Source organism: Mus caroli, chromosome 9 (genome assembly GCF_900094665.2).
Source record: "Mus caroli chromosome 9, CAROLI_EIJ_v1.1, whole genome shotgun sequence".
Lineage (NCBI taxonomy): Eukaryota > Metazoa > Chordata > Mammalia > Rodentia > Muridae > Mus > Mus caroli.
The window spans coordinates 21,025,390-21,035,661 of NC_034578.1; the positions used below are offsets into that span (position 1 = coordinate 21,025,390).

General features: G+C 40.0%; 1 protein-coding gene across 2 annotated transcripts in view; it reads right to left on the reverse strand.

The window, feature by feature from the left end:
* The window catches only part of Herpud2 (HERPUD family member 2), a 51,651-nt gene extending 41,760 nt beyond the window's left edge, over positions 1-9,891 (reverse strand). Inside the window, exon 1 of one of the 2 annotated variants that reach the window (XM_021172410.1) lies at positions 8,885-9,891. In XM_021172410.1, coding sequence (XP_021028069.1) covers positions 8,885-9,031 — 147 coding nt within the window. In that variant the 5' untranslated portion in view covers positions 9,032-9,891. The remainder of the gene's footprint in view (positions 1-8,884) is intronic. The other variant, XM_029481476.1, reaches the window with a different exon arrangement.
* Positions 9,892-10,272: the final 381 nt, after the last annotated feature.

Consider the following 10,272-nt stretch of genomic DNA (forward strand, 5'->3'; position numbering starts at 1 on the left):
AAAAAAAAAAAAAAAAAAAAAAAAAAAAAAAAAGAATATCTGTTCAGATCTACCCTTTACCCATTTCTACTGGCCAATGCCCTACTACAAATCATTCTCTCTTGGCTATACTTTTACAACAGCCTCCCAGCTCATTTTCTTGCTTCCATTCTAAAGTCACAAACTACAGTGATATTTTAAAAACACCAACCAATCCTGACCTATCCTAAAATACATGAGATCTAATTCTAATTCAGAAAAAGAATTTATTATTATTACTATTATGTATGAGTTGAGGCAGACAAGACCTAGAGTTATCTCACAGGCCTATTAATTCTAATTCCTTAATTGTGGCTAGTCCTGACTTCTTGTTTCTCTCCAGCCTCCTCTAGTAGTCTTTCCCGTTCCACTCTCTAGCCAAGCTAGTATTCACTTTAATTCCCAGGTTCTTTCCCAACTTGGACACTCGAAGCCTAATTTTATACCCTGACTTTAAATGGCCTTGGCCAGGCCTTCCTGACTCACCAGCTTAGCAGTTTCTCCTTTCCCTCATCCTGTGTCTTTCTATCCTGAAACAAATCACAATTGCCAAGTTTATTTACATGTTTGTGTCCCTAAAAGAAATATGAATGTTAAGAATAAAAGGGTCCATTATCCCTTTCGTTCATTTGTGCTCCTATAACCTAGCACTGTGCTGAAGTAGACACTAAATGCAATGTTAAATGAAATACTGAAAGTTCAAAATAGTTTGCACATCTTGTTGGGGGGAAATTTCATTTTATCATTACTTTACAAGGAATTAAGGAATAAAATGAAATAGTCAATTAATCACACTAGCTACTTTGAAACACTAAAACAAAATTTACTTGACTAATTTCTACAAATGATGCACTAATATGAGCAGATTATAAAAGAACAACTGTGTTAGTATTTTAGCATTTCCACCTAACTAGTGTTTCACAGCAAGAAAACATTAATTTTCAGAGAAGCAGAACTCAAAAATGTAACAAAATCACAAGGAAACCTTCTATAATATGTGGAACAAAAGCAAATGCAGACACTGGTATAGGGTGATTAGAACTCATACATTGCTGATGGTGTAAAATGGTGTGGCTACTATTGAAGACTTTTGCAACTGCTTAGAAGTAAGAACTAGCCACCATTACATCCCTAGCTATATACCACAAAAAAGTGAAGTCAAATGTCCACATCAACACTTAGGTAAGAATGTTCATACCTTCATTGCTAATAATGCCCAAAAAGTAGAAAGAACCCAAATGTCCATCTACTGCTGAACGAAACAAAATACAAGCACACACACACATACAATGACATATTCAGCCGTAAGAAATGCTGATTCATGCTGTAACACAGAGCACTGCTATGTTAAGTGAAAGATACCAGATATAAATGTCATTTATTTATGTACCCTTTACATGAAATGCCCTAAGTAGGAAAGAAGATTAGTGGTTACCAAGAAGTTGGAAACAAAGAATAGGAAGTGACTATTAATTTGGGTAAGGGGTGTATTTGGGAGGTAATGAAAATGTGCTGCAGGTAAGCAATAGTGATAACTATAAAAATACAAAACGCCACTGAGTTGTACAATTTAAATGACAAATTTTACTGTATGTGAATTATAATTTGGTAAAATATTGTTGCTTTCAACTGAATATTCAAATGCATTCAGATCATCCTAAGTTTTAAAAGAAAAATGAATTGATTTTGAAAACATAAAAAATGAGTTTTTCATATGCCTAAATTAGGTAAGTAACTTAAAACTTTTCTTTATTTAAAAAAAAAAGTTATTTCAACTCAAGTACCAATGAACTGAAGTATGAGGCAAGCCAGGTGATAGTAACTCTATGGGCGACGAGTTGCTATGGCATAATCTCCAGCATTACAGAAAGTACACAATTTGAGATCTCAATCAGAGTTTAACTTGAACAAATGATATGACTTCATTTATTCATCTTTTTCTTCAATTGAAATCTCATTTCTCTGGAGTGTGACTATGATCAAAACACATAAAAGTCTGTAAGAACAAATTTTAAAATGGGAGAAGGGAGAAAATTTACTTCTCTACTAGTTAAGACAAGCGATGCTGGGGTCCACGAAAGCCCCGTATCTCAGTATCTTAACACTAGAAATGAACTTTGCACTTTTTAAAAATTAAGAAGACTCAGTATTAGCAAGTCAGAAGTACTGAACTGTTTCTATGGCTCTGCAGCACAAAAATCAATAAAACCATAACTGCCTTGGCATTCACTTCTACAACCAACAGTCAGCCAACCCCATTAGTACACTTCTTAACTAAGTCTTCCCTAGATAAAGTGGTCATGTATGGTAGAGCAGGGCTAGATAACAAGGTGGGAAGATGCTGGTGGTTCTCTCGGGAACCTAGAGGCAGAGCTATTGTACTCAAACATCTTGGCAGAAAAACTCTTGCTACCCACATAATGGACAAAAAGGAAAGCACGAAACCCAACAGAATATTTTTAAAAAGCCACTACTCTGGAGAAAGTTTTGTTTCTGTTTTTGTTTTTTTTTAGAGGTTTGAACAGAAATAGATTTAAACCACAGCCCAAATATATAGGACAGAGAAGCTCCTGAGCTCAGAATTCTAAACTTCATCCCATGTGCTCACACTGCACTTGGCTACATAGACTAGGAAAACCTAGGAATCCTCTTGTCTCTGCCTCCCCACAGCTAAGATTACAGGCATGTGTGACTCTTTACCCAGCTTTTATGAATATCCTGGCTTGAATCTGAAATGTCCCTGAAGATCAATGCATCAGACTGGTTGTCAGCAGATGGGGCTTTTAGGAAGTGACAGACTAATCTACTAAGAGAGTCAAACTGATGGCTTTACTGAGATACTATGGGAAGTTGGATGTGGGACATCATTTGGACAAAGGTTTCTCAAGGTGTGTGCCCTGGAATGGTATGCATCCAATCGTCTTTTCTGACCTTGGGTCATATGATACACATACATGCATAAGGGAAAACACTCATACATAAAAATCTAGAGATTTAAACAAAAAATTCACAACAGCCTGGCACATATGAATTTATAAAACAAACTATATTTTCATACTTCAAAAGAGTCACTATTATAGAAAGACTGGTTTATACATGTGTATATAGGTAAGAATGTATGTGTGTGTGCATACACACACACACACACACACATATATATGCATATATATATATATATATATATATATGTATGTATATAGACAGCAGATAAAGGACTAAATCGGTCTCTCACATACAACTTAAAAAAAATTCATGTCAAATTCAGAAACAAAATCCCCACACATTTGTCCTCAAATTTGGGTCCTAGCCTATAATGCATACATGTACATATGTTAGTAGATATCACTGTAGGTATAGTACAAAATTTTAAAAGGAGACCAAGAAAGCTATAGGAATGAAAGAATGTAGGAAAAAGAATGGCTATTTTATCTGTATAGTAGTTTACTGAGATGTACAGAGTTTGTGACCGGGCAAGTGTTTGTGTAATTTCTTAAATTAGCTGTGTGATCCTCTTATTTCTAAGTTAGTCAGAATAAAGTGACTTATTTTTAAAAAGACTGTCTCAAACAAACAAACAAAAAACAGAAGACAGACCAAAAAAAACACTCTCTATACTAACGTCATACCCCCATTATACCCAACTTTGGCATAATCAAATTCCACATAAGTTCAAACTTTAAAATATGTGAATTTTTAAAATACATGCTGGTTCAATGAAAGTAATAATGAAAATAATCTTCAACTGACTGATAAGTCTCAATAAGTAGCATGCAAGTACTTTAAAAATAGAAACTATTACATTTCATTTCCCACACAGCTCAGTCATGAGTATTAAATGGATTTCAAGAGCTAAATATAAGGAGGCACACGAAATATGGATTCTGTGAAAATTACATTTTAAAAAATTTTAAATATGTCTCTCCAACTAAATTCACTCAGACTAAAGCCCTGGGAGATTTAGAAATACTGTAAATGGAAGAAGAATGGTTAACCAAACAGCCTCCAGCCCCTATGTCCTTACAGCAACAAAGAGAATTCAGAAAGTACAGTATCTGGAATTCCAAAAGCATATGCCCTGATTAAAAGTTCCTACTCACAGGCCGTTCAGTCACATCAGGTATATATACACTAGAGAATGGCAAAGTACAGAAATTAATATATAGTAAGGAGTCAGACCAAAGCAATATGCCCTACAGTCTTACAATATTGTTCCACATTGTTCTCTAGTTTTATCAGAATAAACAGTAATAACCACACAGTAAGCTGATTAGGTGCTAGCAAGATAAACGCTATGTTACTCAACTGTGTAGTTTTTAGGTATTTACAGCATCCAAATGTGTATCTTTTTACACTAGGAAACAAAACAAAAGAACGTTTTAACATGTATGGGTATTTTGCCTTCACATATGCCTATGCAACATGTGTGTGCCTGATGCCCACAGAGCCCAGAAGAGGACATCAAATCCCTGGAGCTGGAGTTTGAGACATTTGTGAGCTGCCACGTTGGTGCTGATAACTGAACCCAGATCCTCTGTAAGGGAAACAAGTGCTCTTAACTGCTGAGCCATCTCTCCAGTCCTATACCTTTTAAAGTTGAATTCACTGTTTTCTGTTTATAGGTGTATGATTGATAGTCAAGACAGCTTTCATGTCATTGTATATAGCCATATGTGGGGGGTAGAGCAGGCAAGTGGGGGAGGGGTGCATGTGCATGTGTGTGCATGGGGCGGGGGTGGCTAAGGACCTTGCCTTTCAAGTCAAACTAACTTGTGTTCAAATCCAAATTCTACTTGAGTTCTATGACCTTCAGTAAAAGAATAGTCAAGACTCTGTTTCCCCACCTATAAAAGAGCTAACATCACAAGATGTCTACCACAAATAAACATTACAGAGCACACCAAGTATTTAGTAGATTACCTTTCTTAAATGGCAGTTTAAAACCAGAGCAATTAAATAAAAATATTTTAGACAGATCAGGATTACATAAAGAGAAATTTAAACTAAAACCTCTAGGACACCCCCAAAAGCATTAATGTATTATTAAACAGAATTTTACATTTTATTTTCCCAAGAAAAAGACATAAGGATAAGACTACAAAACAATGAAGTAAATTAAATCTGAGAGTGCCATTTGTTCACAACATGTTTCTTAAAATCTAACCCATACTGCTAGATGACATGAAGCCTTCTTAAATTTACTGAAATGATATAAGACAACTGTCTTATGATGCAAAAAGTCTTCATGTATGTAGATTCTATCGCCAGGAAATCAATAGTCCTGACGTGGTCAAGCAACTACATTTTTAAATGAGCTAAGTAAGGTAATAGGGAATTATAAATAGCAAACAAAAAAGTTCCAAAAGCTACAAAGACACACTATTTCTACTGAAGAAAAGAAAGTTTTCCTTCTTTCTGGATTGCAGAATGTTAAATTCTCAGAACAGAACCAATGCACTTGGTTCTATTCTTAATTCCAATAGAACATTAAAGTGAAAGAACAGCTTGAAAAGACAGCACAAGCCTCCCGAGCCAGCCAGGGAAGACAGAAGGTCTAGGTACTCAAAGTGTAGTTATGTACCACCATAAACAGCAAAGGCACAGGTAAGTACCCAGAGGTGAGACACAATCACAAGACATCTTGACACCAAGCACTACTGAAGGCAAGATTTGCCTTCAACATCAAATTCAGGGTAGGTCAACGCCATCTCTAGCTACTGTTTGCAAATAAGAACAAACAGTACATACGGAGTGATGGAAAGTGCCTAACTGGACTTAGGTGAATTTCATGTATTTTTAATTTTTACTGGATAGTACATTCTACTGAACAATGCAAAGTTCAACCATTTTGGTACTTATATATCTGGTAACTAAGTCCAAGTTCAGACTAGAATCCAACACTCAAGAAACAGTGACCTTTTGAGGTTATTTCCAACATTCTGTAGCTATTACTGACATTTAAGAATGATTATTTCACACTTCAGGCCAATTTTAGGACTGAAAAACTAAACCCATCAATAATAGCAAATGTCCTATTAAATGTACTTTATAATTATCTAAAACACTATGAACATGAATTGCTACTTCCCAATTCCTAAACCAACTACCAATATCTTTGGAAGTTAACTGAGTACCAAGAGTTCGATTCCATATAGGAAGTTTTTAATGATTTACAAACATTTTTTGCATATTTAAGACAAATGTTTAAATTCTTAACTAGAAAATATCTTCCCCTCCATGCCCACTAAATAGTCTTTTTACTTATAGCTGCACTGCCAATTATTATAGTAATATGTTTTGGATCATTTGTGCAAAATTAACTCTAAAAGAATGGTAGTTGTTAGGGAGAGGAGAAAAGGAGGAAGGAGGAGGAGGAAGGAGAGGAGGAGGGAGGAAGAAGAGGAGCAATAGCAGCAGGGTAGAGTCATGAACACCTAGAGTCCCATAACTTGGGAAACTGAGATGAGAGACTCACTTGAGCCCAGGAATTTGAGATCATGGTGTACAACACAGTAAGACCTTAACTCTAAAGGAAGGTACAGCATGCACACATGTGCATACCCATGTAGAATACAATATTTAAAACATTTAAAAAGCCAATGTGAGTCATTGTGGGCAGTCATACGAATCTAAATTCCTGTTATAATCTAAACTACAAAATGTATGGATTCTAAATAACCTTACAAAGACAAGGTCTATGACTCCAACTTCTAGAGCTGATGTCTTCTATAGCTATAAGGTACCACTACTACAGTTACTCAACAACTGTGATGTTGCAACGTAATCTCAAACGTTAAGTCAGAACAGAAACCTGTCAAGTCTAATAATTACACAAAGTTTTCAACCTAGAAATGAACTTGACAGGATACTACAATCCACTCAGAAAACTTGCTGGAGAAATGTTACAGGTTAAATGACAGTATGTGGTTCAGCCTCCAAAAGAATCTCCAGGGTGTCTATAAGGCAAACATGTCAGAAAAGACAGTCTAGCCAGTGATCTCCTCAGGCAGAAGTGTCCAAGGAGCAGCAACAGTACTCCACTAGCGACTACCTGTGCAAGGGTAAACCTCCAGCCTCAAGGTGGCTTATCCCAGGGCTGATAAGACAAAAAGGCTTCACATTTCTATCTTACATAGTGTTTTTGTTTTGAAGAGAAGAATTTTAGAATACTAAATTTGCTTGGTTTGGAGGACAGAATCATGTTAGCTTCAAACTCAATATGTAGCTAAAATGACTCTGGAAGGCTGATCCTCAGCTTCTAGATTCTCAAGTACTAAGATTACACATTAGGCTTAATGGAAATTATTGATCCACACACTGAAGACCAAGAGTACTCACTGTTTAACAGTATAACACATAGATCTCACTCAAGTACATACCATACAGGTGTTTACAGGCTTAAAATGTACTTTAAAATAGTAGTTTACAGTCTTTATACACTGTAGGGTACATATCATATATATGGTATATATGATGTATATACTATAAAGATGTATATAGACTTAAGAATGCACTTTAAAATTTTGGGTTGTATTATAAACAGTACTGTGGAAATTTATGCCTTTCAAGTGCAACTATTTCCACAAGGTGCTTTCTATTTTTAAAATTTGGAAAATCAAAAATATATAATAGAATATTCGCATAAATCTCAATTTCTTTGTGAATTGTTATCCTCAATGTGTAAATCTTAACTGTCAAACTTAGGCTTTGAATAAGCAAAAGCTCTTAGTAAGTACTTTGTACCAAATACTTAAGTAACTTAGCATTCCCCCCACACACTAAAAATACTTGTGTCCCAAACTCAGCTAATGCCAAATGAGTTTTAAAAAAACATCCTCCAGCTTTTGCAATAAACCAATCCAGTGGTTATTCCGGAAGTTTAAATCTTAACCAATACTGCAACAGACAAGGTTCTAACTCATAACATCTTAACAGTTCCTAATCAAGCATCTTCCATACTTCAGAGCACAGAACAGGCCTAAAAAGCAGCTGGCACAACACCAACCAGCTGGTGACAAATATGCCAAAATATTTCCCACCATAAAATAAAAGGCTCTTTATTATTTTAAAAGAAGATTTACTAGCTGAATACTAGTCAAGAATGAAAAAGGTATACAATACAGGACATGAAAGTCACTTTAATATCCTCTATATGAAATACTTCTCCAAACTATTCCAAGACTTACTAACAACATCCCTTCAAATCTGAAGGGACAAATGGCTCCATTCTGTTTATCTTTCCAATACCAAGATATAGTTAAGAACTGGAAACAAAGCCACACTTGATTTGAGACAAACAGATGATACAACAGAAAACAAAACAGGCATCAATGTCTGGGTTATGTGGAAGGGCTGCATCTGTCTCAATGTGTGTATCCTCTTCAGGAGAAGTGAGGTGGGAAACAAAGTGAATTTGCAACTTAGAACCAGGCAATGAAGTGATGGTTAAAGTATAATTTTCACTAAGTCACATACTTATTCCAAGGGGAAAAAAATTCTCTTCACCAGGAACAAATTTCTGAGCCTAGAAAACAACAAGGGTTCTAATATGGACAGTGACTCTTTATCTGAAAAACGAAAATAGCATCTGACATTCACATTTGATGACTTTAAGTTCCATGGAAGACAGTCCCTTTGCCGTAACTGCAAATTCTTGTCTCTTGGTATTTCTGTATACTCACTAATTAACTGAACCTCATTAGGAGGATAATGATGGATCACTCAGGAGACACCTGCAACCTCAGAACCAAAAGTATTTCGAATGAAGACCTATTTGATTGCCGAGGAAGGGGCAGGTTGGGAGAAGGGAAGTACCAGGTTCACGGGGCAGCAAGCAGGTCAGAGCAGCTGCGTCCAGTTTTACACTTACTGGTTTGCTAGGGTACACGTTAGATAGATGCGTTTTTAGTTTCCCCACGGTCCAGTTCAAGAAGCAGCTAATAGTCTGGTCACTGTATTTCTGATTCGGTGCTTTAATGATGAGAGTCACAGGAATCTCCATCCCACTTTGGTCCATGATGCTCTCAAAATGGGGCAGTCTAGCGGCGCTGCAGTTGAGTCCAGTGGGCGGCCACGGCTGGGATGGGGACAGGAGTGAGTTCTCAATATTCCGGATCCAAATCAGTCACAAGCACATCGGGCGAGACGAAGGCCATTGCCGGTACCAACGATGGACGGTGGCGGTGGTGGCGGCAGGCTCTGGGTGCCGGGCCGGGTGCGCAGCTGTCCCCGCCAGGTCTGGGCTCCGCCAGGCTCCGGACTGCGGAGGAAGGCGGGCAGACGACCCGGGGAGGCCGCGAAGGGGAGGCCGCGGCAGACCGCTCAGCAGCCCCGCCCCTGCGGCGACCCCGAGCTGAAACGCAACAAGGCCCCACGCGAGCACCGGCGCAGCCTGGGCGGCTGAGGGGCGGCGGCCGGGGAGCGAGCCTGGGAGGAGGAGGAGGAGGAAGGCGGTGGCGGGGAGCGAGCCTGGAAGGAGGTGGGAACGGCCGCAGAGCGAGCTTGACGAGAGGCCGGCGGCGGCCGGGGAGCAAGCCTGGGACAAGCAAGGCCGCGACCGAGCCTGAAGGAAAGAAGGCGGCGGCCGAGAGCGAGCCTGAGGCAAGCAAGGCTGCGGCTCCGAGCGGAGCGAGCCTGAGGAAAACAAGGCCGGCCCGGCGCCGCCGCGGGCTGCTCGCTTCCTGCTCCGCCGGCGCTCGCCCTCCTGGTCTCGCGGGGCGGCAGACGCGGCCTGCCCTCCTGAAGGCGGCTGGGCAGTCCCCGCCGGCGCGGCCAGGCGGCAGGTGGCAGCAGCAGGAGGGCGGGGACTGGGCCGCGGCGCCGCGCGAGCGCCCGAGATTGTTGATGTGAGGAGGGTCCGGGTCCCGGGCAAGCCGGAAAGCTCGAGGCGGAAGTGCGTCACCCGCGGCACTCCCTTTCGCCTGCCCGGTCAGCCCCGCCCTTGAGGCCTGCTGGGTTGCAGAGGGGCCAGCGGGGCGCCGGGTGCCTCCGAAGGGGCGACCACTGGCGAGGCTGGCATTAGTGTACCCCGCCCCCACCACACCCCCGAAAGCGTAGGAAGTGCATCGTCTCCCGAGATGGCTCGGCAGAGTCAATAGTACATCTTGCCTGATGCTGAGTCAAATTTAGGCTCTAATTTTCCTGGGTGTCAGCTGACTGCAAAAACAGTGCCACGTGTCCTGGAAGGAGCACTGGCTGAGCCAAGGCTTGGGAGCCGATGCTGCCTGTCCTCTTGCCTGACGATGAGTAAGTGAGCTG